This window comes from Mustela lutreola, chromosome 9, assembly GCF_030435805.1.
Source record: "Mustela lutreola isolate mMusLut2 chromosome 9, mMusLut2.pri, whole genome shotgun sequence".
Taxonomy (NCBI): Eukaryota; Metazoa; Chordata; class Mammalia; order Carnivora; family Mustelidae; genus Mustela; species Mustela lutreola.
This window is the reverse complement of record NC_081298.1, coordinates 544,077-571,804: the sequence shown is the minus strand read 5'-3', so window position 1 is coordinate 571,804 and position 27,728 is coordinate 544,077. Positions and strand designations below refer to the sequence as shown.

Genomic DNA, 27,728 nt, shown 5'->3' with positions numbered 1-27,728 from the left:
GCTTCAGTGTCACAGAATCTGTGGACGTTTTCAAGCCACCACACAGAAGAGAGCTCCGTCATCGCCACGGCAGGGAAGAGGGAGGAAAAGACGAGCAGGGCGACCCCGAAGCAAGCACGGGTCCCAACAACCCCTGTCCAGCCCTTCTGCCTCCAGGACAGCTTGGTAAAAGCCTGAACCCAGACGTTCCCGTCATGACAACAAACGTGAAAGGACTGCATTTATCACGACATCGGGAATCGGAGGCTGGAGTTTGGCCCAAGACTGACACAGCTACTGGCTGCCCAGGGACGCACCAGAGCACAAAAGCACAATATGGTCAAAATAAAAAAGGGCGATGTGCGCCGGGCAGCTACCCACCAAGAATAAATAAATGCTGCCATAGCGATCACGTCAGACAATCTGGAATTAAAGGCAAAATAAAGAAAGCCACCCACGAAATAAACAGCTGTAGGAAGGAACGGTGCTTAGCAAAAGAGGGAACCCTGCACAAGGGTGTTCTTGAAGCTGTTTCGACTGGGATCTGCCATCCCGAAACCATTATTGTCACCGAGCTGCTTCTGGCATGTGTGGTGCCCCAGGCAGGGCTCGGGGGAGCCGCAGGTGCTACGGGAGGCTTCGGGGCGGTGCCGACAGCGAGACGCTGCGATGACCTAGCAAACGTCTTTCTGTGCTTGTCCAGATCCACAGGATCCACACCACCAAGAGGGACCCTACTGCCCGCTGTCCACCGATGGTCTCTCCGGGTCGTCTGCTGAGCAGTGATGCCGCCTGGACCCCCTCATGTCCCCTCTGCCCCTGGAGGGGGCTGTGCCCCTCGTTAACATCACTGTGACAGCTTTGCCTCCCGACACTTCTTGCCGGTGGCTCCTGGGACCCACGACAAAGCTGCCAGCAGGAGCCTCCAAGCTCAGGGAGCGGACCTGCCCAGGGCAGGCACCCACTGCCCCACAGCTGAAGCACAGGAGTAGATGGCGACTGGGGACAGGGGTCTCCATGGAGGGCCCTACCCCTCCCCACACACCTCCCCGAGAATGAGCCCTTGGTATGGGGGGTTGGTTTCCTCCTGGAAGGAGTGGGGAGCCCTCAAAACCTCTTTAGCAAGGACTCCTAGAAAGGGCTGTGGAGCCCAAGGTGATGGACGACATAAGCAGGCCCCTCAGCCCTACTGCGGAAGGTGCCCCACGTCTGCGAAGCCCCCCCAGGCCTTCCCTCTCCCCCAGGCCTCCTCCCCAGCCGCCCCAGGGGAGGGGGACGCCTCCGCTTCTCCTTGTCCTGCCTGCAGCTCCCAACCAGGCAGGGAGCCCGAATCACAGCCTGGCTTGGACCGTGTCCTGGCAGGCGGCCCAACCTCCCCCATGTGAAAAGGGCAGGGGGGGGCGCCCTTCCGCTTCTGCACTGTGGCCCTGCGTTCCCACTGGGGGACCCTCGTAGGTGGGGCCCCGGGACGCCGGCTCGTGGACAGCCCGAGTGCGGCCAGGGGATGAGATAAACCGGACCACGTTTGTAGGCGAGGAAAGGTACCCAGTCCGCTGGCCGTGGCCTCCAGTCTAGGGCGTCATCACACCCCTTGACTCCCGGAACGCTGCCGGGGGGAGTGAGGAAGTCTGTCTGGTGCTGACGAGCAAACAGTTCTGGCCGGAGGGACAGAGGATGGGCTTCGGGGCCCTGACCACTCAGAGCAGGCGGCGGCAGGGCACAGCCCCACAGGAGCGTGGCCCCTCCACAGGCTTTCATCACACGACTCAGACACGTTATGAAAAATGTTTTTACTGTAAATCAAAGTACCAAGCAGATACTTGCAAAACAACATACAAAGTAGAACCCGGATGCTTCCCCTCCCCAGGCTGCCCCTGAGCCGGCGCCTGGCACCGAGAAAAACCCAATCCAGTCCTGCTCCCCAGAAGCCGCCTGTGGTCCCGCCCTGCGGGGAGCAGCAGGGACAGAGCTCCAGGGACCCTCCCCCGCTCAGGGCCCCTCCAGGCACAGGTGTCTGCCCCCAGCCGGGGCGGAAGGAGGGAGGGGCTGCCCTTGTGACGTGGGAAGCTGTGGCTTCTGCGTCTATGGCCCTGAGGCGCACCTCCCCCCCACACCCCTGCGGTCTGAGGGCAGGGCAGCGGCTTCAAAGGGGCCGCAACCGGCCAAGACCACGTGGTTTCTCCTAGGGTCTGAGCTGGTGCAGACGGACAGGCCAGGCCAGGCGGGGCCCCGGGGGTTGCAGGCCCAACAGCATCGGGACTCGGTGAGGTGGAGGACACACGCCAGCAAGTAAACGTCATGCTGAAACCGGCTGACCCGTGACAACGGCAAACAAGTAGGCAACGGAAAGCGAACAGAAAAAGACCACCTCAGTGGCTTGACTTGGGGGGCGAGGCCCGCTCCGGTAGGTTTGGGGCACCCGAGGGATAGAAGGACACACAGAGCCCAGTTCCCTTCAAAGCACAGTGGGGCGGCAGCTTGTCCTCGGAGCCCCCGCCCCCACCCGAGAAGGGTGTTCAGCAGGCAACGGAACCGGCAGGTCTAAGGGGGACCTGCCTCTCAAGGGCTCAGATGGGCCTTGGGGCCCTGCCGGCGACGGCCCCAGGCCTTCAGGGGACCCTCGCCTACTCTCCCTCCTGCGTACAAAATCACACCTGCCGATGGCCCACACATGGCCCTACCAGTGAGCATCCTCACCCCCACCACGACTGGCCCTGGCGCAGGCGCAGATGAAGGCCCCAGGCAGCAGCGTCAGCCAGCAGGTGCATCTCCACCTCCAGGCTGGGGCCGGATTGGGGGGGGGGGAGGCACTAAGGCTATCATGGTGGCCCATCGACAGGCTGAGCACAGGAGTCGCAAGCCCCCTGGGGGGGGTGGGCAGGAGCACCCTTGGCCCAGGCCATCATCCTCAGTTCCTGTCTGGTTCTGTCCACACCCCCAGCCCCTGGGGCCAAAGCCCCAGGGGCACACGCACAGTCACACTCCCCAGGTGGCCTGCTGGTGCCCCACGCTCACGGCTGGAGCAACGGGAACCAACAGCACACACAGCCCCATGGGCCGTCCCAACAGCTGCTTCTGGAAAGCACGCTGGAACCCAGAGCTAATTCAGGGAGCCAGGCACTCAGCATTGCTTGGGCTGAAAAGGCTACAAATCTGCCTCTTCCTAGAAGCCTACAAAACAATTCACTTAGAAACACCCCCAGTGCTTGTGCAACAGCCCCGGGTGAGCCCCTCAAGCCCCTGCCGGGTGGAGGGGAGGTGGGCAGACGGCAAACCCTGCTGCTGGGGCCCCATGGCCCCCTACTCAGGTGGGTGCCAGGGGGATTCCCTCCAACCCTCCCGGGTGCCCAGGAACCGCAGCCCAGCACCGAGGCCTGTTCGGAGACAGGAGGACAGGGTGCCGGGCCACACTAAACCTACAGAAAACTGTGGGAAGAAGCCAAATCCATAGGATCCGTGGGTTTCCACACTTGGGGACAGTTCCCAAGACATGTGTTAGTGACACACCCTCCCCCAGCCGGCTCAGGCCCCCAAGAGGCCCCTTGCACCGCGGGGTCTGTGCCCCGCTCCCCGGCTCTGCCTCCTCGTCTCTCTACCTGGCTCCTGATCAGGCCCAACGTGTAGACAGTGTCAATAAGCAACAGATGGAAAAATGTATTTCCTAAGAAAGAAGGGGGCGGAGGTCCGAGAGCGAGGCCGGCCGCACAGGTCTGTCGTCCGCGGTCCCTTTTACTCCTCTTCGGTTTCGGTGTTTCCTCTCTTTGGTTCAACCCCACGTCACCCGCGGGGTGCCGGGGCCGCGCTCCTGCCCGGCCACGGCCTGAGGAGAGGCGGCCGGCCCTGTGCCCCCGAGGGGCCTCGCCTTCCACCAGTGTCTACTTGTGCTCGGGGCCCTCCGCCATGGCGGCCACCTCGATGGTGGCCGTATGCTCCTCGGGCCCCGAGGCGGCCACGGCGCTCTCAACGGCCCCCGTGGGCACGGTCACGATGGTGCTGCCCCCGGGTGACACCTGGGCCACGTTCTGCAGGGCGGGGCCCAGGCCCGGCAAGGTGAGCAGCTGCAGGGGGCTCACCACCTTGACCACGGTGCTGCCGTCCTGCATGGCGGCCGTGCTCAAGACCGTGAGGCTCGATGCGTCCGGGTGGATCTCCACCGCGCCGGGGAAGGCGGTGCCCGACGAGGCCAGCACTGTGTACCCCCCAAGCAGCGGTGAGGCGGGGGAGCTGGCAGGAGCAGCCTGGGGGGGTGCCTTGCCCAGCACAGGGGAGGGCAGCGCAGATACCACTTTGCCCAGCGGCACGCCGGTCAGCTGGGACACGGGCACGCCGGGGCTGAGGGCGATCTGGGCAGACTGACTGAGCACCTGTGAGGCGACGGCCGCCGGCCCGGATGTGGCCCGAGCCAGCCGGGGCCGCTTCGTGGGGGGCGGCAGGGACACGGGGGTCAGCGTCATGAGCACGTTACTGAGGTGCTGGGACTTGTGCTTGAGCTCCTTGGCCCGGCGACGGTGTTCATCACACTGCTGCTCCAGGGCTGCGGGACACGGGCAGCGGTCAGCGCGGGGAGCGGGGGGCAGAGGTCACCACAGGGACCGGGGGGGGGGCAGAGGTCTCCGCAGGGATGGGGGCAAAGGTCACTGAGGGGACCAAGGGAGGCAGAGTTCACAGCAGGGGCCAGGGCTCAGACGCAGGGACGGAGGCAGGGGGCAGAGCATCACTGCGGGAATGAGGGTGACGGGGGGGCGCCAAGTCCCAGTGCGGACCCGAGGTGGGGACATCAGACCACACACCCCCGACAGGGCCTGTGCTGACAGTGCACTGATGCTCTGTCCCCGTGCCACCCTGTCTCCCACAGGGATACTGTCTGAGGGCCTGTGGGGACCACCCTTCTGAGGAAGCAGAAATGCCATCTCAAAGGTGGCCTCCACGCCGCCAAGCGAGAGGAATGACCTTCCCCATTCCTACTTTCCACTCCTCCTAACCTCCGCGGGCAAGTGCGGTGCCGGCGCGCGGAGATAAAAGGGACAGAGAACCCACACACGCAGGCGCCGGCTGCACAGGCCCAGCGCGTCCCGATGCCGAGGGGCGCCCGGAGAGAAAAGGGAATCGTGGGAGCCACGCTGGCTCCTGGTCCTCTCTCCCAATTTTCTCCTGCACACAGCGGCCGGGGTGGTGCCACACGCAGGCCCCATGTCACAGCTTCCCTGCTTCCCTGTGTGACAGTGCTGAGCTCCCCTGGCCCTCCCCGAGTCCAGACTCTGCCCCCAGGGCTCCCTCGGAGCAGCTGTCCCACCGGGCTGCGAGCAGGGACGGCCGTGTGGGTGCACAGCCCACAGGCAGGCCCCGCCCCAACGCACCTGCCAGGTCACGGGCGTACTGCTCCCGCGAGCGGTCCATCTGGCACTTGTGACTCGCCAGTACCTTCTTCACCAGGTCCAGCAGGCCGAAGTTCTGCACGATGTTGTTGAGGAGGACGGCATCTTAAAGGGGTGAGGACACACTGAGAACGGGCTCCCCCAGCAGAGAAGCTCCCCTGGACACACGGCCAGAGCCTGGGAGGCATGTGGCCCCTGCACGGCCCTCTCCTGCCACCCGCTGCTCAGCCACAGCACAGCTGGGTCCTGCGCCTACGACTCGGCTTCATCCCAGGGGTGCAGCAGGGCGGGACAGAGCACCCCAGCACCCCTGCCCCTGCCCAGAGCAGGAGGGAGCCCGGTGGGTGGCCACCGATGCCAGAAAGACGCTGAGCCCCTCACCTCGGAGCTGTAGGGGGGGGTCCTGGACCCGCTGCTGCAGGCCTTTCATGGTCTCCATCAGCTCCTGGTGGAACTCCTGTATGACCTCGTCCAGCAGACCCGCGTCCTTGAGCCCTCGCCAGAAGGAGAAGGTGTCGTCTGTGGGGGACGGAGAGGCTCAGCGAGCAGGAAGAACCCACAGAGCAGGCGCGGCGGGCTTCTTGCCACAGGCAGGGGCAGAGGGCTGCCGGGGGCCCAGGGTCCAGCGCACACAGGTCCAGATGGGGGCCCAGGCACAGCTCCCCCCTCTGCACTGGCATTTCGTCCAGGAGGCCCCTCGGGCCCGCCCAGCACATCCCCCGCCTCCCCACCCCCAAGGAGCCCACTCAGAAGAACCTGTACCTCCGATGGCCGTGGTCCAGTCACTGGGATCCTCACAGGTCTCTATGGTGATGGTAGCGGGAGACCCGTTCACTGCAACCCAGATACGGCCACCGTGAGCCTCGACAGCCAGCGAGTGACCCTCCCGACCCACTGTCCACACTCGAGCTCTGCACCAACTTCCGCAAGGCCCACAAACACGGGCGCCGGCGCAACCAAAGGATGTACTTGCTTCTGCGGCGCATCTGCTCTTAGACTTAATCACAGACGTCTTCAAACACACACACAGGAGAAAGAACTGCATCTCCACGACCCCACTGCCAGCTCAACAACCCCAACATCACGCTCCTCTCGCGGCATTTACGGGCTCCCCAGCGCGTGGTGATGCGGACGGCCATCGGGCCAGGCTCCCTCAGCGAGGAAGGAGGCGGCCGCGCCGGGGCGGAGGCCGGGCCGTGCGCCTCTGTGGCCGCAGGTGGAGCGGGACCCGGGCAAGCCGGCCGGGGCGGAGGCTCAGAGCCGCACGTACCGTCAGCGGTGGCGGGAGTGAGCGGAATGTACTCGGCAGAGGTGGGGCTGCTCAGGGACACACGGGCACCCGAGAGATCGATCTTGGTGCTGCGGCAGGTGTTGGAGCAGACCTTGTCGTGCTGGTAGAAGTCCAGCTCCCCAGAGTCCATGATCTTCCTGTGGCAAACAAGACCCGAGACGGAGAACACATCCAGGCACCGGTGGGCACCGCTGGTGCCCGGGGTGCTTGCTTCCCTCCCAACACCCCACTCTCGTGTCCTCAGGTCCTGCTGACAAGGGAGGGGCTGGCCTGGGGGCAGGTTCCAGGACAGGCAGTGGCTGCAGAGTGGCTACCACCGGGCGGGAGGTGGGCGCCACGGAGGCTGCAGACGGGCCTCTCCGAAGACCCCAGCCAGCGCTCTGTGCCAGTGAAGGCCAGGAAGCAGACTTCCTGCTGGCAGCACAAGCAGGAAGTCTGTGAGGACCGGGACCACAGTGGCCGGCGCCCAGGAGAGACGAAGGTCCTGGCAGCCAGTCATCCCAGAGACATTGGTCAGGGTCACGCACGCCTCCGGGACATTCTGCCGCCGGCTGGCCTTGGGGAGCGGGCCCATGGCTACCAGGAGTGCTGAGGATGCCCCCGCCACACACACTGACTGTGAGGCCGAGGGAGACAGAAAACCGTCCTGGAGCAGCCGGGCCCTCTGTGCGCAGGGGAAAAGCAGGACGGTGCTGGCTTCTCGCTCTGCACCCCATTCTCTGCTCTCGCAGGAGGGCACAGGACATCCTCCGCCCGCTGGGGACAGGCTTCCTAGGGAGGCCCTTCACTAAGGCCCCTCTGGAGGGCCCGGCTTTATGTCTGGACATGTCAACTCAGCCCCTCCACCCGTGGCCTCCATGTTGCGGGGCCTCTGCACAGCGTGCGTGCACCAGCCTCGGGGCGCACTGCAGACCCACGGTGCCCCTCCCCCACAGTGCTCGTCCAAGGAAACGGCCTGTGGCCTTCTCACAGCTAGGCCACCAAGACCCCTTCCAGAAAGCGGGGGGCCCACCTCATGGGTGGGGCCGAGAGAGGAGCCCTGAGCCCTGCACGAGGGAGCACAGGGCCGACCGCAGGACGCCAAGCAGCAGGCACGCTCCAGGAGCGCAGGTTTAACAGGCCGGCTGGGGCGTCCGCCCGTGCCACCCCACACCGTGCTTCACAGGGACAGTGTCACCAAGGCCCACAAAGGCTCCCCTGGCAGCAAACCCACACCCAAGGACAGCACAGAGCTGCTTTTCCCGGGAATAAGCACATGGAGGACAAAGGAGAGCCCCCCCCTTCAGCAGCAAAGTGACCCAGTCCCGCCACGCCAGACCCCGTCACAGACACAGCCCTCTGCACTGGCGCGCAGTGAGGGCCGTGGAGCGAGCCCTGGATGCCAGAGAGAGGGGCCCCTGCCTCATCGGAGCGGGGTGAGCTCTCACCACATGAAGATCAGCATCGATGTCCTCCGTCTTCTCAGAAGGGGCATCACCACTTGTTTCACAGGTGATGGGAAAAGGGGCAGAAGGCCATCAGGACAGGTCCCACACATAGGGAAGCCAGCAGAGCGGACACTGGCCTTCACGCCGGCCTGAGAACTGGCCCACGCAAATGAGTGGAGGCCCCTTGGGACGCTGGCACAGCCATCGGAGAGACGGAGGCACAAACCCCGATCAACTCTCTTCCGGGATCTGATGTCTGTGAAGGAGCTGGGAGCCAGCCCAGACCTTCCTACAAATTCCCAATGACTCTCAAAGGGAAAAGGAGGTCTGTGCGGAGCAAGGGGCCACTGCACCAAGAGCAGACCGCCACCGACCGCCAGAGACGGGGCGCCGGCCCAGCACCTGCTGGCAACATGGCCGAGAGCGTCAGGGACCGGACTAGACCCTCTGCAAACCCACCCGCCTGAGAGCAGGCCCAGGAGATGGAGGTGCAGCCACTGGACACAGGCGTGGTCTGGACGGGACCGTCACCAGGCGCACAGGCCATGCCAGAAAGGGACAGGTGGCCAGACGGACACGTACTGCAGGTTCAAGACCTCGTGCCCATGCACTCCGGGGTTCGGCGGCTGCAGCGGGAGGCGCGGGAGCACTCTCTCCAACACAGGGATGCACAGGGAGGCCGAGCGAGGGCCTCCAAGGCCAGCCCATCTGACGAGGCCACGGCCAGCAGGGCTGTGAGCAGGAGCCGTCCCGAGCACTGTCGGCACTTTGGTCTAGGATGGGCCTCATCTTAGAAACTCAAAAGCAAACGGAAGGATGCCCGGTGCGGCCCCCACCTAAGCATGATCCCCGTGGGCGCCGGCCGCGCACCAACACCCACCTAAGCATGATCCCGTTCATGCGGATGGCCCTCTTCCAGTCCTTCAGGGTGGACTTGCCAGCCAGGTGCACAAACTCCTTCGGGCTGATCACGTGCTCGTCATACTGTGGAGGGAATCAGAGCGGGACGGCCCCTGTGACCCCCCAGGACTCCCCTCTCTTGCCTGACCGCTGGCCAGAGCCCAGCCAGTGAGAGGGGTGTGGGGCAGCCGACAGCTGCGGACCGGTCCGACCAGCAGCATCGTCAAGGAGGAAGAGAGTAATTCACGTAACACAAGCCATGGCCACTGTGCCCCAGGGCTGGCTTCCAGCTGCCGGCAGTCTGTGGCCTGCACTGCCCCCACACCCAGGGAGGGAGCCCAGAGACAGAGATGGTGCCCCGAGCCAGGAGGAGCGGAGGCGACCACACTGCTGTGAAAGGCAGGCTCTCGCTCCCTCCAGATACGACTCAACAAACCCACTGCCGCATGACTTACTCTGCTTGTCATACACACATGACGTCACAACAACACAAGACAGCGTGCAGGCTGAGCGGTGACTCAAGCCCTTCACCCCACCCTGCCGACACCCCTCACAGCACACATCTCGGGCACCAATGCACACTTATCTGTCTCAGTGTCAGGGCTTGGGGCCGGTTTCCCCCAGTGTTGGAGCTCAGATGGCCCGAGGAGCTAAAATATCCTCTCCAGTTGTGTTAAACAAGTAATTACTGGAACTGAAGAATCAAAATGAAACTGTATTTCCTTAGGAAACAAGCAGGCAGGAGAGAGAGGTGCCTCCCCCGGGCCCCCGCCAGCTGGGCTCAGGTCCAGCTGGGGTCCTCCAGCATAGCTTGCCAGGGAGCCCAGAGCGCCAGGTCCTCAGATCTCCAGCAGACCCAGTCACTGCCCGTGCGAGCGGCTGATGGGTGTCCTTTCCCTGAAGCCCCAAGCACCCACACAGGCTCTCACGGAGTCCGGGAAGCCTCTCGACCCCTCGTCTAGCTGTCCAGGGAAAGGGGCTGTGAGCCCAGGCCGCCGAGTCAGAGCAGCTATCTGCCCGCTGCCACACCCCCCCGCCCCCACTCCACCAGACAGGACACTGTCTCTGCCCCTCTCCAAGGCATGACATCCCCTCTCCCCCACCCCCTGTAACGCCGTCGGGGCCGCGGTCCCTCCACCCCAGCTACACGCACGGATCCATCCCTCCTGCGCGCCCCGCTTCACTCCACTGTCCTGTCTACACGCGCTGCCTCCCCTCCCTTCCTGCCGCTGTCTGGGCCGGCCACCACTCGAGTTCGAGTTTTCTTAGTAGTTGGCACGCCCCACTCCCTTCTCAGGCTGGGTGCTGTGCCTACCTGGGCTGTCGGGAGTCCGGGGCTACGTGACCCCACAGCCGGGGCCACAGGTTTTACCTGGCTAGGAGTCTTCCTAAGACGTGTTGTCAAAGCTGTGGGCCCACCCCCACGTTTCCACTTCCTGGACACCTGCACACCTCCTAGACCTAAAAACTCCCATCCGGGGGCAACTGGGTGGCTCACTGGGTTAAGCCTCTGCCTTTGGCTCAGGTCATGATCTCAGGGTCCTGGGTTCTCTGCTCGGCGGGGAGGCTGCTTCCTCCTCTCTCTGCCTGCCTCTCTGCCCACTTGTGATCTCTCTCGCTCCATCAAATAAATAAATAAGATCTTTAAAAAAACAACAAAAAACTCCCATCTGGGATCACTTTCCTTCTGCCTGAAACACACTTCTTCCCAAATGCCCTTCAGGGAGGACTTGCTCATGGCCAATGCAGTTTTGTCTGAAATGTCCGCACGCTCCCTAGATTGGAAAGAGGGCTTTACTGCGCGCAGGCCTCTCTCTCAGCCCAGGACCCCACTCCTTCGCCCTCCGGCTCCTACGGCATTTTCAGGAACCCCGCCACCGGCGGGACCCCTGTTCCTGAGGACTTGTCTGCTCTTAGCCCCGCAAGGCCTTCTCGGCCTCTCGCTGTGCGGTTCCGTTAGGACACCATCTGCAGTAAACCTGCTTCTGTTTCTCACCCTTAATTTGCGATTATTTTGAACTTGCAGAATGAGTGGAAGACAAGCACAAAGAATCAGCCTGCGCCCGTCCCAGGAGCTGTTCGCCCGGGGCCCCTTCCCCCTGCTTCCCTGCCGACTGCTCCGCACGGGAGGACTCAGGCCCTGTCCTCTGCCCCCGCGGTCCGTTTCCTGAGGGCAAGGCTCTGCCACACAAGCACCACTCTCGAGAGCAGGAATCGGCCCTGACGTGTGCTGTCGCTCAAGAGGCGACAGCCAGCGCTGCTCAATGGCCCAGTAACAGCCTCCGTGGCAACCGGACTCCAAGGCAGGACCCAGCCCAGACAGCGCAGCCCACCTGCTCCCTGAACAGTCCACCCCTCGTCTCCCTGACCCTGACACTTCTGAAACACGCAAGTGAATGTCTTATTGACTGTCTCTCGCGTCTCCTCGGGACAAGAGTCAGGCTATGCCTTTCTGGCAGGAATGCCACGGATTTCCCGCCCATTTGATCAGGAGACCCACGACGGAGGCCTGTCCTGACGCTCATGTCATCACCTGGTTAGGGGCCACCTGCCTGGCTCCCCCTCCAGAGTGCTTCCCCTCTCCATGAGCGCCACGCGGGACAGGCACAGAGCCCGCTCCCAAGCAGCTCTCAGCAGCCAGTCCTGGAGTCCAGGCCCCCTCACCCCTGCACGTCTGCTAGCTGGCATTCCAACATGGAGCGTTACTTCTTGATGCGAACGCCACGGACCACACGGCAGTACACACAGCCCCGTGGCCTCTGACTTCACTTGAGTCGTAACCCACACTCCGGGCAATGGCCGCAGTGTCAAACTGCCCTGGACGGAGCCGGCCCTTCGAGCTGCCTCCCACGGCTGTTTGACATGAGGCCGGTCCCTCTCCTCACTCGGTCTGGGATTTGCGGGGCATCCTGAACCGTGCACGGTGATCTTCTACCCGTTACGAACATCCTCGGATCCTTCTCTCCTTCCAGAGCTCGACTGACGGATCAGCCCTTCCCAAGCCTCTCCCCTCTTCATTCCTGCGGGTTGTGTTCTGGATACCTTTACGTCTGCCTTCCAGTTCACGAACTACCTCCTCGACTGGGTCGGATCTGCTATAAAACCTATCCCTTAAGGGTTCTATTTTAATTCTATTTTTCATTCCGAGTTTGTTTTCCTAAATATGTTTATGCTTTTCTCATGTCAGCCCTCTCTTATTTCTTGAGATAAACTAAACATAACGATTTTATATTCCCTCTCAAAATCCCGAGGCCCGAAGCACCGTGAGTCCTGTGCTGTCTGTGGTCTCTGGGCTGTCCCCTCCATGTTCAGCGCTTCCTTTACAATGAGCTGCTTTTCCCTTGAAACTGTGTGCCGACGTCACTCAAAATCTGTGATGAAGAGGAGTTCCTCCAAAAAGGACGTGTGCTCTGGTCAGATTCCTGGGGGAACTGCCAGCCAGGAGCCGCCTACAACCAGAACCGACCGTGCAGCTCCCACATGGGTCGTCCTCCAAAGGGTCCCCCATCCCTCGATGCCCAGATGGGCAGCAGCAGGCTCCGTGTCCGGGGGACAGAGTGGGGCTGGGACCCCATTCTTAGTGGTCTGCCCTGACGCTGAGGGGCAGACCTCTACAAGTAAAAGCATTCCAGGGGGTAACCCCTGCCCTCAAGCACACTCAGGAAGCTCTGGGCTGCACCTTCTGGCCTCCGGCCCTGCAAGGCTGAGCAAGCCGGGGGCAGGCAAAGGCCCCGCAGGCTACAGGTGGCGCCTGGTCTCCCCCACAGCCCACCTTTACTCGGACCCTCAGCTTGTCTGTTTCAACCATTTCTGCCGGCTTGCGGAGGCTTCCAGAAAATGCTTTAGGAAAGTATTTTCAGCAGCATTTTTGGCTACTTTCAGCACAGAGTGAGTCTGGGTACTTAATCTACCTTGGCAGAAAAGGGAGCACCTCTCCCGTCCACCTGACTCATGGCTACTCAATGAGTCTTTCCAAAGCACACCCCTCCTTCAATCCACCACGGTGGCTGCCCCGGCACAATCAGGGCTACTCCCCCAGCCCCTCCCCCGGCCGCACTCCAGAAACAAGGAACTGGAACCTCCTGAGCCTTCCCTTCCCCTGGGCCTCAGCAACAACCCCGTCCGTCCCGGAAGGCCCACCCCCTCCTCCTCTCTTCTCCCAAGCACATGCGACCCCCGCGTCCGCACCCCCCCCCCCGCGGGCCTCCAGGTTGCTGGGCCATGAGGGCCCCCCTGCCCCGCAGCGGGCACACATGCGCGGGCTGTGCCCGAGCTGGAGCCTCACCTGAACACACTTGACGTTGATACCCGGGCACACGAACTTCCTCCAGATCAGGTTGGCCCTGCTGCCCCCGCAGGTGATGGGGTACACGATTTCAGCCTCCAGACGCTCCTCCTCCTCGGCCACCTTCACTTCTCACACGGCGTGCGGACAGGAGGGTAAAAACAGAACCAGTTACAACCTTCCCAAGATACTTTCTGAAAAGCGCAAACAGCCACCAACCAGAAACCGGAAACCGAGACCCAAGAAGGACTAAGACAGGGCGGGGGCACTGCTCATCAGTCCCAGGTTAGAGGCTCAGGTAAAGCCCCAAAGATCAATTTTAGGAGAGTGGAACTACCGTAATCCACATTAAACAGGGGTTCAACGGAAGAACCACGCTTTACTTGAAAGGATTCTAGAGAAGTTTGCTCTTACTCTCGTGAGGGGTCCAGAGGCCGTTAGCCACAGGCCCTCCCTGATGGTCTAACCACCAACGGAGCTGCGGCCCCACCACGGGAAGAGGCTGAGCTGCGTCTGCAGACTCCAGCCAGGCCCCCCCGGGAGGACCCTGGGGCTCGAGCCCATAGGCGGCCTCTCCTGGCCTAGAAGACCATCCTGCAGGGGTACGGAGTGGGCAGGCGGGCTCCCTACCTAACACGGCCTCCTTGAGCTGTGAGGAGGCCGTGAATGCGGCCGCCGCGGCCGCCGCAGCGTTCTCGGTCTCCATGCTGTCCTCCGCCAGCTCGGCCCTGGGAGGGAGGGAGGGAGGGAAGGAGGCGTCAGCTCACACAGCAGGCCGGGCGCACCCGAGTGCCGGCGCGCCCCCTCTCCCGAGGCAGCCCACGGTCCCAGCAGTGGCTGTGCAGGTCAGGGACCTTGAGGCGACAGTCACTGCACTGCTGCTCCCAGCAGGCATTTCCCGGAGTGGCTCCAGGGCCCATGGCCCCTGACACCTGCGGCCAGCAGGACACGTTTGTGCAAACAGTGACACCTACATGGGAACTTTAAATCTCCTCTTTCCTTTAAGATAGGACTTATTATTTGAGAGGGAGAGAGAGAGAGAGAGAAAGCATGGCGGAGAGGCAGAGGGAGAAGCAGGCTCCCCACTGAGCAGGGAGCCCGATGTGGGGCTCAGTCCCAGGACCCGCAGATCATGACCTGAGCCGAAGGCAGACATTTCACCGACTGAGCCCCCCCAGCACCCCCTCCTTCTTTCTTTAATAAATTCATTTTTAATTCTGGGGCACCTGGGTGGCTCAGTCAGTGAAGCCTCTGACTGGGTTTCAGCTCAGGTCATGATCTCAGGACGGGGAGCGCGAGCCCCGCGTCCGGCCCTGCACAGAGCGCGCAGCCCGCATGGGTTCTCTCCTGCCCTCTGTCCCTCTCTCCATCCTGCTCACTCGCTTGCGTGTGCTCTAAAACTTTAAACATTTAAAAAAATATATAAAATTTCTTATTTCTATTATAATGACCTCATGTTTCTGATAAAACTATCAGAAAATATAAAATGATAGAAAGCGGAAAAAAATCACCCATGGCCTAACCTCCCATCAAAATAAATTACGTATATAAGTCAAATGTAAACGTAAAAACTAAACCAGAAAAATGTTAAAAGGAAGGAAAAAGAAAAAAAATTTAATGGTTTCAAAGTGGTGAAAGGTTTTCTTAAATAAAACAAAACATAGGGCCCCGGGCAGCTCAGTCAATTGAATGCTCTACTCTTGGTTTCGGCGCAGGTCGTGATCTCGGGGTCATGCGATCGAGCCCGGTGTCGGGTCCAGGCTCACCAGGGAGCCCACTCGAAGACCCCTCTCCCCCACTGGCCTGTGCATGTGGGCGACACTCTCTCTCAAAAAATAACACAAAACCCAGAAATAAGAGATGATAAATTTCCCTTAAAAAAAAAAAAAAACAATAAAAACAAGGCTCGCCGGTCCTCCCCACTTGAGAGACGGCCGCATCTTCTGAGGCAGAGCCTGTCCTGTCCCCGAGACACGACCGTGAAGGTCGGAGTCAACGCATGTGGCGGTGCCGGATGCCTGGTCACCAGCACTGATTGTGGCTCCGGCAAAGTGAATATTGTCGCCACGAGTGACCTTCCGTGGACCTTGACCACATGGTCTCTGTGCTCTCGTGGGACTCCACTCCCAGCAGATTCCGCGGCACAGGAAGGGCCGAATGGGAAACCTGTCGTCCGTGGAAAGTCTGCCTCCTTCTTCTAGGAGCGAGATCCCGCCAACACCGGATGGGGTGATGCCAGTGCTGAGTCTGTTATGGAGTCCACGGGCATGTCCCCCACCACGGAGAAAGCTAGGGCTTGCCTGACGGCGGGGCCAAGAAAGTCATCACCTCTGACCCCACACCCTGCTGAAGCCCCCGTGTTTGGGACGGGCACGAACTGTGAGAAATACAACGGCTCCCTCAAGACCGCCAGCAAAGTCTCCTGCACCACCAAACACGTCCCCCTCTACTCAAGGTCACACACGACACCACTTGAGCACCACGGAGGGACTCGTGGCCACAGTGTGTGCCGTCACTGCCCCTCTGGGAAGCTGCGGCGTGACGGCCGAGCAGCCGCCCAGAACGTCATCCCTGCTTTTTCCGGCACCAGCAAGGCTGAAGCCAAGGTCATCCCTGAGCTGGCTGAATGGGAAGCTCACTGGCATGGCCTCCTGTGTCCCCACCGCCAACGTGTCCGCCATGGATCGGACCAGCCGTCCGCAGAAAGCTGCCAAACACAATGACGTCAAGAAGGTGGAGGGCGCCTGGGTGGCTCAGTGGGTTAAGCCGCTGCCTTCGGCTCAGGTCATGATCTCAGAGTCCTGGGATCGAGTCCCACATCGGGCTCTCTGCTCAGCGGAGAGCCTGCTTCCCTCTCTCTCTGCCTGCCTCTCCATCTACTTGTGATTTCTCTCTGTCAAATAAATAAATAAAATCTTTAAAAAAAAAAAAAAAAAAGAAGGTGGTGAGACAGGCACGGGAGAGTCCCCTCGAGGGCACCCTGGGCTCCACGGAGGACCAGCTTGTCTCCTGCGACTCAGGACGCAGACAGGGCCGTCTGCTCTCCCACCGCCAATGCCACCGCCAATGCCAGGGCCGGCACTGCTCTCAGTGACCACTGCTCCTGGTCTGACGGTCGGTCTGACCGCAGCTACCGAGTAGTGGACGTGATGGTCCACATGGCCTCCAAGGAGTAGAAGCCCCTGGACCACCAGCGCCAGCAAGAGGAAGAGAGAGGCCCTCAGCTCCGGGGGGTCCTTGCCTCACTCAGCCTCCTGGGCACGGAGACTCTCCCAACCTCCAAACGGTTCCTAACCCAGACTCCCGGAGGAAGGGGAGGGGCTTGGGGAGCCCGACCTCGTCATGTACATCCATAAAGTATACCGTACCCAGACAAAAACGAAGAAAATAATAAAATAAAAATAAGAACTACCCCTATGGGGGGGAACCCCATGAACAATTACTTTAAAAAAGAAAACTGGGGGAAAGGTATACAGCACAAGGAAGACCGCTCATCTCGAATGTTCCCCAAGGAGCCCGGAGAGCAACAGGACTGCCCTGAGGAAAACAGACCAAGACCCAAGGCAGAGACAGGACCCACCCCCAGCACACTCGAGTTGGAGCCATCTCGGGCCTGGCAGGCGGGGGGCAGAAATGCCAGACGGCGTGCACCACTCTGACCTGGACACACACTTGGAGAAACTAACCCAACAGATGACGTATCCCCACACCTGTAAAGCCCCGTGGGGGGAGCAGGTCTGAGGCCTGGATGGGATGCCACAGGTGTACCCCCTCCTGGCCACCGAGGGCCACGCAGGCACGTCTCTGTGGGAAGAGGTTTGGTCACACAGAAAGCACCGTCAGGAACGGCTCACAGGCAGCCGTCCACTCAGCCAGCAAACCATCCCCGGCACGGCCCCTCTCGCGGTCCCGGCCCGCACCCAGGGCCTGGCCGGGCCTCTCAGAGCAGGCCTGAGGCTCTTCGCACCCAAATCCTCCAATCTCTCCTTTCTCCAACAGGGTCAGACCCTCTCCCCCGCGCACTGCTTCTCTCCTGCACATCTGACGCCACCTGCTCCCTGGAGAGCCGGAGCGGACACGGAGCTCGGTGCGGCCCGAGAGCAACACACCTCCACTGGGGCCCGCTCCCCTGCTTGCTGACGGCCACTCCTGGGGCCCCCGCACCATGGACGGTGCCAGGCAAGGCCCACTCTCCCAGTCTCCAAGGCCTTAGTCCACCTCCAGCCGGGTCCGAAGTGAGAGCTGACCAGAAACGCAAACTTGGGAGTCTGCTCTTTGGGCCCCACTGGGAGTGACGCCTCCGTGAAGAAGAACTGGGGGAGAGCGTCCGCGCTCCAGAGAGACGCGCAGGCGCGAAGGGCAAGCGTCGTTCGCAGCCAGACCTGGGAAAGCGGAAAGGGCGATGCCGAAACAGAGAGCGCGCCCCACCCAGGAGAACCAGGCCGACCCTAGGGACCGTGCGTCAGGAGTGGGACACAGGGAGGCGCCAACCCAAGACAGCCACAGCCACGGCCCCACCAAGGGCTGTGTGCACATATGCAGCCAGCCGTCCCTGGGGACCACCCTGGGGAAACCCAGCCACGACCCCACTGCGGCCAAAGGGTCATCCAGGAAGGCAGACACGGGAGAGGACAGACCGCGTGTGCCTGTGTGCCGGCCCAGCGCACACCCAGCGTGGGAACAAATGCCTCGCTGCTTTCAGCAGAAATCAATTGGCATTTGTTCAAACTGCATTTGAAAAATGTCCACTTTATTTAAAGCAAGCGCTGGGAGGAGCTGTTGGCTACCTACAAAACACTTTCTTCTGCCCAGCCTTGGCCACGCGTGCCCATCACCGTAGCAAAGCCACGATGGGAGGCAGGCTCAGCGGACTTTCTCAAATGAGGAATCTCCCAAGCTCTCCCCCAAACTCCCAGCCAGAACAGAAATCAGCACCCAGGGGCACCTGGGGGGCTCAGTGGGTTAAGCCTCTGCCCTTGGCTCGGGTCATGATCTCAGGGTCCTGGGATCGAGCCCCGCATCAGGGTCTCTGCTCCGCGGGAAGCCTGCTTTCTCCTCTCTCTCTGCCTGCCTCTCTGCCTGCTTGTGACCTCTGTCTGTCAAATAAATAAATTTTAAAAAAAGAAAGAAAGAAAGAAATCAGTACCCACAAAGCAGGGAACTGGCTTTTTTGTTACCACACCCTTTTTTTAAACAAACCGCAAGAGCGACTCTCAGCTTCCAACTAGTAGAGTAGTAGCTAAAACTTCTCACAGAACAAGGAGAGAAGTAACTTGAGGCTCTTTGAGAGAAAGCTGCCTCCGCTGAAGGCGTGGGGCTCCTTCCAGGGAGACCGCATAGGGAGCCGCTCCTTCCCCTGTTAGCAGCCGCCGCGCGGCCAGCCGGCAACCGCGCTTTGCTGCCCTGGCTCCCGGCTACGGGATGCGGCTCCCATGCGGGCTGCTGGAACCCTCCACCATCAAGCCAGCCAGGAAACAGCCCTAAGTAAAGAGCTTCAGCCACTCCAGCTGGTGAGAACACACCAGGTCACCCGGCTGCACCCAGCAGCACAGGCCTATGCTAGAACCACGGGCCTGGCCGGCCAGCCTGGCCCCATAAAGCACCAAACTCACAGCGTAGTAGCCCCCTGAGCCTAAGGCCGCCGTGCGGCAAACCCAATGAAGGCGCCGTCCCACAAGTGGGCTGCTGTCACAGAACCCTGGGAGAAAGCAGCTAAGCAGAAAGAGACGGTAAGCGGGGGTAGGTCGAAGACCGGCGTGGCCGCAGCACTCCTGGAAAAAGAACAGTGCACCACGCGGCGGAGGAAAAACTAGGGACGCGTGAGCCACAGTCACAAAGAGGAAAAGCCCTGAGGAGAATCTCAGGAGAGCAGAAAGTGACAGCTTCCTGGAGTGCGGACAATGGTGTGTGAAGGGAGACGATCATCTTGTGGAACACAGGGGTTCAGCGGCTTCACATCTCCAGCTTCCCACCTGGCACAAGATTTCAAAGTAAGAAAGGGCCTCGGGATAAAGACCAAGTCAAGGACCGGCTAGAGGGTCCTCTGTTCAAACTGCAGGTTTCCGGGCCAGGCCTAGCCAAAGGGCTCCCGAGAATCGTCGGGCACCGTCCACGGCAGCCAGCCTCCCAAAGCAAGAGAGGGGCCCACCTCAAGGAACCCACGATGAACGCAGAGTAGGAGAAGAGTTGAAAACATGTCCGTGTGGAAAAGTGGAGATCACGGAGTACCAGGAAACCAAACCAGAACAAAAAGCAGCCCTTACAGTGGGATCCATCTCCTCTGCGGGACTGCAAGGGAGCGGGCGGCGGTTCTGGGGGGCAGGAAACACCACGCTCTCTGTGTGCGCGGCACTGAACGACAAAAAGGCTTAGAGAAGACAGACTCGTGCGCATGCGCCTGCGAGGGCTCCAGAGTGCCGGCGGCGGCCCTCTCTGGTGGCAGGAACACAAGCTGCTTTAATTTGTGCTCATCAGTATTTTCTCAGTTTCTGCCATGTATTTTGTAATAATAAATCATTACTTCCGGCCACCTGGGTGGCTCAGTTGGCTAAGCAACTGCCTTCAGCTCAGGTCATGATCCTGGAGTCCTGGGATCGAGTCCCGCATCGGGCTCCCTGCTCCGCGGGGAGTCTGCTTCTCCCGCTGAGCTTTCCCTGGTTCACCCCCTCTCTCACTGTCTCGCTCTCAAAAAACAAAATGTTTTAAAATAATAATAACAATTATAAATTGTCACTTTCAATTTTTAAGAGCCTATTGTAAACTTCCGGATCACATGGCAAATACAGGCGAGAAGAGACACTCCACACCCAGAGGCTTGGGCGTCGGCGGCCTCTGGAAGCAAGGGTGAGGGACAAGCAGGGGAGGACACGGCCTCGGGAAAGCCCATCCCTGACACTGTGCCAGCCTCTCCTGGCAGGAGAAAGGGGCCGCCTCCCCCCCCCCAAGTATGGGGCAGGCCCTGTCCTGAGAGGGGAGGAGGGGCACGGAGAGAATCCAAGCGTCCTGGACAGTGGGACTCCTCCCGCCCCCAGCCCAGCCCCCTGAACACGGACAGCAGACAGTCGCCCTCCAGGAGAGTGTGGAAGCGTGAACTGGGCTCAACTGTGTTCCCCCAAATTCGTCTAGCCGGCCCGTCTGGGGTACTCTGGTGCGGCAGCGGAGCTGATGGAGACACACACTGTCGGGGTCCCACAGCCCAAGGACACGCTTACACTGGCCGCTCTGAATCCTGTCAGCCCACTGACTGCGGCCACAGCACAGGTGCCACTCGGAGGACGCCCGTGTGGGGCTGGACACACCCAAGAGTCCCTCTCGGCCCTGCGTGGGGTGGGGGGTACCGCGAGGCCAGTGTGATCAGGACCAGAGCAGACCGGCCAGAATGGCTGTTGGGGGGCTCCTCACAGCGGCCAGAGCGCCATCGGAGTGCCAGCTCTTGAGCCAGGAGTTAGTCACAGTCTGTCCCAAACCCGGAGGGGGGCTCGGGCGCTGCCCGCTGGCGGGGATGGGAGGCGCTGGTGTCGGCCCCTGGGAACCCAGGGACTCGGCAGGAGCCGCGCCCTCCTCCGTCCTGCGGGTCCTGCGGGCGCGGCGCGGGCAGGACAGCAGGGCTGCAGAGGAAGCGAAGCAGGAAGCGTCTCCAGGCCCACGGAGGGGCGCAGCAGCCTCAAAGGACCCGTGCGGAGGAATGAAAACCCAAGCGACCCCTAGGCCAGCAGTGCAGACCGGAGCTGAGCTCGGGGCTGGTCCAGTGCCTCCGGCTCAGAAGTTCTATCAGACGGGAAAAGGCCAAAGCTCATCCCGCTGCAGGGATGTGCAGAGGTCAGCGTGAACGTGCCACACACAGCAAAGACTGCCCCCCGCCTAAATCCCCGTAGACAGGAAGCACGAGGGGACCCCAGCGCCCTGCCCAGGGTGACCTGCTCCTTTATGTCAGCCATTCTGCCCCTACGCGGTGACAGTTCCTTCAGGTCCCATGTGGACCTTTTTGCCACCCAATATTCTTTTTATTTTTTGTTTTTTAAAATTTTTTAAATTTTTTGAGAGCGGGGGTGGGGAGGGGGAGAATCTCCACACCCAGTGCGAGCCCGACGTGGGGCTTGACCTCCCCACCCGGAGACCATGGCCTGAGCTGAAGTCAGGAGTCCAACCCTCACCTGGCAGCCCCCCAGGCAGCCTTGCCGACTGACGGTCTACGTGCACATTTATTACAAGAGACGAGGGAGAAACAGCTCCCAGCTTCACTCTGAAAGAACAGTCCTCGACCGCTCCTACTGTCCATCTCACCGAAAGAGAAATCACCACGTGTCTGCAGAAAGGAAGACCGCGGGCCCGTGCTGACGGGGAGCAGATACACAGCGCGCCTCCTCTCTGCTCCCTGGCCGATGTCACGTTTCTATTGCTCCTTCACACTCTCTACAGACCGGACACTCGAGTCCAGTTTAGAACATTCAGGGAAAATGGGCGCCGGGGGGGGGGGGGGCGCTCAGTCAGTTAAGCCTCTGCCTCCGTCTCAGGTCATGATCCTGGAGTCCCCGGATGGAGCCCCGCATCGGGCTCCCTGCTCCATGGACCATCTGCTTCTCCCTCTGCCCCTCCCCCACTCATGCATTTCTTTCTCAAATAAATAATTTAAAAAAAAAAAAAAAGAAAGAAAAAAACGACCACTCAAGGAAAAGAAACTCCTGATGCCCCCCAAGTCCTTACACGATGCCAGGACCTCCACCAGAGCCCGAGCGGCCCTCCCAGGACGGAGGCCCCGTCTCACCCGTGGGGAGCCAGGTTGGTCGTCACCAGCACAGTCTTCACCTCCTCCACGCTGCTCCCGTCCACTGCGCTGTCCGGCGTTGTGACCACCACCACCTCCTCCATGTGGACACTCACATCCGGGGTTGCCATGACTCAGCTGAAGACGACACTGGAACCAGGACTGTCACTCCGCCAGGGTCCCAAGCCCTACAGGAAATCACAAGGCAGGGCACAGGGTCTCAGGTGGTCTCAGGCTGTGCACAACAGAGCTCTGAGCACCTGTGCCTGGAAGACCCAGCCTTCAGTCCAAGCCCGCTGCTTTTTGAAAACAATGACAAGAGAAGGAGTATTCCAGCGCTGGTTCTGGTGAACTTGAAATAATCACAGTTCCCCCCATCTTTGCCTTTGTAAGAGCTAAAACCCCTGAACAGAACACATGGGGCTGCTGCACGGGGGCCTGAAAACTCAGTGGTCACACAGCAGGGGACATGACAGGAGACCAGGATCCACAGGGACTCCTCTGCAGGTAGGTCCCCTGGTCTCGCTTTCAGGAAGCCTGCGTTCCAGAACTGTGCACAGTAAGCATCTGGAGACAAGTCCAGGCTCTGGTTTGCAGAAATAGAAGGGAAATCCACATGTGACAAAAGAAGGAGAAATGCCCTGCTTTTATTATTCCTTTTTTTTTTTTTTTTTTTTTTTTTTTTTTACTGTCTCTGCCTTCTAGCAAACCCTGGTCCCTGCTAAAACCCTGTGATGGTAGTGGCCCAGCTGTCCCCAAAACTAAGAGACTAGAGGCATATAGTGGGACTGGGGGTCCCACTGCTTTCCGTGCTAACACTCGCCCAAGGGAGACCCAGTGCGGGGGTGTCACGGCACAGAGGACACACCTACACCACAGGTTTCTAGACAGAGGACGGGGACCCTGGGCCCAGAGAGTATGTGGGAGACTGTGCAGAGGAAGGAGGTATGGAAGGGGTGCCTGGGTCACCCTACAACCATCTGTGTAGGGGTCTGACCCTAAATGGCAAACCAAAGGTTTGGAGAACTAACCCTACAGGACAGATTCAAAGAGCACCGTGGCGGCTCTAGAGATGGAGCTGATGTCAGGGCCGTGCCCACAGGAGGGGCCCAAAGCTTCAGGCTGAACCTAACCAGGCTGCCTTCCCGCTCCAACAGAAATGTCTACATTCTGAGATTTAAACAAGACCCAGAGCCTCACAACACGATACTCAAAGCATCCAGAAGACAATCCAAAATCTTTAAACATAAAAAGCAGGAAAGTCTGGCTAGTTCTCAAGAGAAAAAATTATCAAGAAAAGCTCACTCTGAAATGAATCGTCAGAGACCTTAAAGCAGCTGGTGTACCAGGCTTCAGGGAGGAAGCCAGACACTCTTGAAACAAGTGGAGAGATAAAATGTCTCAACACAGAGACAAGACTTATAGCCAAACGGAGATCTGAGAATTAAACAGAAAAAGTTACAGCGCGCCTGGCGAGCCTGGGCAGCTCAGTGAGTTAAGCCTCTGCCTTCGGCTCAGGTCGTGATCTCAGGGTCCTGGAGTCGAGCCCTGCATCGGGCTCTCTGCTCGGGAGGGAGCCTGCTTCCCTTCCTCTCTCTCTGCCTACATGTGATCTCTGTCTCTGTCAAATAAATAAATACAATCTTAAATAAAGAAAAAGAAAAAGCTGTAACAAATAAAAAACTCTCTGGATGGGCTCCCTATCCGAATGGAGACGGGAGGAGGAAATGAGCGCAGGTCAGCACAAATTATCCATGCCGAACACAGAAAAATGGGGCAAAACCAAAATGAACAGAGCTTAGGGAATGTAGAAGAATGTAAAAATTGGACATTGCATCACTTGAGTCCAGGGAGCAAAGAAGTGTGAAGCTGAAAACAGTTTTAAGAAATCAGGGGCACCTGGGTGGCTCAGTGGGTTAAAGCCTCTGCATTCGGCTCAGGTCATGATCCCAGGGTCCTGGGATCGAGCCCCACATCGGGCTCTCTGCTCCACAGGGAGCCTGCTTCCTCCTCTCTCCACCTGCTTCTCTGCCTACTTGTGATCTCTGTCTGTCAAGTGAATAAATTAAAAATCTTAAAAAAAAAAAAAAAAAAAAAAGAAATCATAGCTGACCACTTCCCAAATTTACTGAAAAGTTAAAACTTACAGACCCCATAAATGCAGCAAACCTCAGACAGAACAACCCTGAAAAACCCCACGCCCAGATCATGACCAAACCGCTGAAAACCAAAGACAAAAGGAAAAGCATTTTGAAAGCAGCCAGCCGAATGGAACTAACCACGGGCTGGGGAACCACCTCCACAGGGCCCAGAGCCATGGCCAGACAGCGGCGGGCCAGAGGGCAGGGACAGCGGGGACGTGCTGAGGGGAAGAGCTGCCTGCCCAGCATTCTACAGGACTGAACAGACCTACAGGAATAAAGTCAGAACAAAGACATTTTCAGGTGAAGGAAAAGTCAAAGGACTGGTCACAGGGAGACCTGCTCCAAAGGGGTATTATTCTGACAGAAAGGAGAAGACTGCAGGAGACCTGTGACATCAGGGACGAACCAAGAGCAGCCACTTTGGGGAGTATCTGTGTAAATGCACACGAAACCGGTTTCCTCTTACGTCTTTACACAACCGCCTGCAAGCAGCAGACCTAGCCTGTCTGGTCGAGTTTCCAAGGCGGACAGACCAGCCTCATCCGCCCGGGGCCGGGCCGGTGCGGGGGTGGGGGGTGGGGGGTGACCCTGCGGCCTCCTGCCTCACCCCAACTGCTGTTCTGAGCCCACTGGGCAGGACCGAGTCCTTCCAAGTCTCCACACGATGGAGTATCACTCAGGGACAAAAATAAGAGGGCTCTAAAGACTGAAAAAGACACGTGGGAACCTTAACCACAGCTTGCTAAGTGAGCGCCAGCCATCTGCGAGGCTGACTGTGGGCCCGGGGAGAAGAGGAGTGGTCGCCAGAGCGGAACGGCGTGAAGAGGCGGGCACAGGGGGCTTTAGGACGGTGGCAGGACACTGGAGGCTGCTGCAACAGTGGCTATTTGACACCATACATTTGTCAAAACCCCACAGACGTATGGTTGCTGTGACATGTGTAGGCTCGTCCTGGGTCAGAAGGCGGGAGACCTTGTCCTGGGCCACACGGTCCTGGGGCAGGACCTCCTGCGATCTGACAGCTGTCTTCAGCCGCCTTTAACCAGAAAAGCTGCAACAACGAATTCACGGACACACACAGATTTCCTGCCCGTTTCTAAAATACAGCTTTTGTGTTCTAGGTCTAAGCTTTGAAACCAAGCCCTTTAAACCAACACGCATAAAAGTCTGCTTCAAAATGGCACTTAAGGGGCACCCGGCCAGCTCCACCGGTGGAGGACACAACTCTCGATCTTAGGATTTTGAGTTTGAGCCCCACAGAGAGTATGGAAAGCAGTTAAAAAATAAACCCTTTTAAATAAGTAAAATTGTGCTTGACGTAACACTGAGCTTTGGTGCTGACTTCTCCGGGTTTGGTGCCTCACCAGGCGGGGACCTGTACTTTCAGGGGGTGAGCCCCACGCAACAGCGCGCGTCACACTGCAACCAGACCTGGCCCAAGCAGGGAGCCCCCCCACCAGCGGCTGTAGTCCCCCCATGTTTCGCAGCTTTGCAGAGCACAAATCTGAGTTCCCGCCTCTACAATGCCAACTGTGCTAGGCTTCCCAACACACCAGAAGCTGCCGCACAGAACACAGTGAGGTCCCCGGCACGAGGACATACAGAACATGCCCCACAGCAAGTACTCGTGGTCCCCCTGCCGCCAGAACCGCACTCCCCAGCGGGCCAGGGCGATCTCCGTGGCCCCTGGCCCCACCCAGAGCTTGCGTTTCTGACCAGTGGGAATCAATGTAATCTCAATGTAAGAAATGTCAATGTAAGCACTGGTATTTTTCAAGCATCATTCTTGAGCACGGATGTGGAAAACAGGGCAGTGATGCTGGTGTGGGCAGCGCGCTGGATTCAGACCTGGCTTTCCAAGCCCCCTGCAAGGTCGCGCAGGTCTCCTTGGATAGAAACGCGGCTAAGAACTCCGCTGTCGCCGCTCGCAGTGGCCCACGGGCACCATTTCTTGGATCCTCTCAGGATTTCAGAACTTTTTAACCAGTTGCCAACTTTGTCCAAGTTCACCAGATTCCCAGCTTCTCCCGCCGCGCGAGGCGACCCCAGCGTCCTCCCTGCGTCCCGGGAACCGTCTGCGCTGCAGCCGCCCTCCCCGGCACGCGGTCGGCGCCTCGGGCTCAGACGGCGCCGGGCAGCGGCCTCCGTTCTCGGCCGGGCCTGAGCCGGGCTGCGCTGCCGGGCCGCGGGTCGGAAGGCGGTTTCCAGGCTCCGACGCACGCCAACACCTCCCGCGGGGGTTCGCGTCCCCGAGTCCCTCGCCCTCCAGGGGCCCCCGCACTCAGAGCCGCGGGCCAAGCACCGAGTCTGCCCGGGGTGCGCGCCGGCCGCTCGCTCGCCGGCCTCGAGTGCAGGCGCCGCCCCACGCAGCCCGCCCGCCCCGAGGAGCCGGCCGCGGCGTCCCCAGGCGAGCTCCGCGCTCCCGTGGGCGGCCGCGCCCTGGAAACCGCCGCAGGCGCGCAGGAGGGCCCGGGAGCGCATGGCCGTGGCCGACGGCGCGGGCCGGGGACGGCGCGCTCGGGGCACCGGCCGCGCGCGGGGCCGACGCTAACGCTCTCCGCTCGGGCAGGGCTCGGGGCACGGCCCGGGGACGCGCCGCCCCGCCCGGCACCCGCCGTCCAAGGGCCCCCGCGGCGCCCCTGAGAGCCGAGGGCGGAGCGGCCGAGCGGAAGGACGCCCGGCGCGGGCTCTGCTTCCGCGGGGACGTCCGCCGAGCCACCGGGCGGCCGGGGCCGCGCCGACGCAGTCCCGCCGACGCGGGGCATCCGCAGGCCCCGGAGCGGGCCGCGTGGACGGGGCTCCCGCGGGCGGGCGGAGAGCGGGGCGTCCACACGGTCCGCGCCCGGCCCGACGGCCGCCCCACCGCCCCCAGCCGCGCGCCCGCCGCCGCCTTCCGGCAAGATGGAGGCGGGCGCCGCCGCCGACGCCGCCTGACGCGGGCCCGTGACGCCCGTGACGCCCGTGACGCCCGCCGCGCGCCGCGCGCCGCCGCCCCTCCCCCGCTCCCCTCCCCCCGCCGTAACGTCCTGACGCTCCGCAGGGACCCCTGACTGGACGGCGGCGCGCGGCGGAGCGAGAGGCCTCGCCACGGGGGGGCCGCGGGCGCTTACCTGGGCCGCGGCCGGGCCTGCGCGGGCGCCGGCGGGCGGGCGGCGGCGACGGCGTCAGGCGGGCGGCGACGGCGGCGGCCGTGGGGTCCGCTCCTTGTTGGGGATTCGGCGGCGGCGGCGGCGGCGGCGGCGGCAGCCCGGGCGCGCGCTTCCTAGTGACGCAGGCGGCGGGGCCGCGCACGTAGGGCGGAGGCGGGCCCGGAGACTTATTTGGCGCTCGTTGGGAAGGCATGCAACGCCGAGAAATAAGGCCTGGCGGGCCCCGGCGCGCGTGCGTGGGATTCGGGGCGGGGCCCGGGGCGACCGCGGCGGCGCCCTCGCCGGGCCCCGCCCACTCAGCTGCCGGCCGGGGAACTTCCGAACCGAGCGGCGGTTCCGGGAGACGCTTTGAAGGACGGGGGAGGGGACGGTGTGCGAACGGGGCCGCCTGTCCTCCGAAGCGCGTGACGGGTG

General features: G+C 61.0%; 1 protein-coding gene across 6 annotated transcripts; it reads right to left on the bottom strand.

Moving 5' to 3' along the window:
• Positions 1–1,754: 1,754 nt before the first annotated feature.
• On the bottom strand, positions 1,755–27,376 carry GMEB2 (glucocorticoid modulatory element binding protein 2). Of its 6 annotated transcripts, none has more exons than XM_059188272.1 (11): positions 24,893–25,120; positions 24,301–24,430; positions 22,022–22,209; positions 13,888–13,985; positions 13,258–13,385; positions 8,953–9,056; positions 6,625–6,782; positions 6,117–6,188; positions 5,736–5,873; positions 5,337–5,459; positions 1,755–4,513 (listed from the first exon to the last, which is right to left on the bottom strand). In XM_059188272.1, exons 3-11 carry the CDS (start codon positions 22,150–22,152, stop codon positions 3,855–3,857), a joined length of 1,611 nt encoding a protein of 536 aa, XP_059044255.1. In that variant the 5' UTR covers positions 22,153–22,209; positions 24,301–24,430; positions 24,893–25,120; the 3' UTR covers positions 1,755–3,854. The 6 variants fall into 6 exon arrangements, with proteins under 6 accessions (XP_059044255.1, XP_059044256.1, XP_059044260.1 ...); XM_059188273.1 differs by lacking the exon at positions 24,893–25,120 and adding an exon at positions 24,552–24,724; XM_059188277.1 differs by lacking the exons at positions 24,301–24,430; positions 24,893–25,120 and adding an exon at positions 27,276–27,376.
• Between the last annotated feature and the right edge of the window lie 352 nt (positions 27,377–27,728).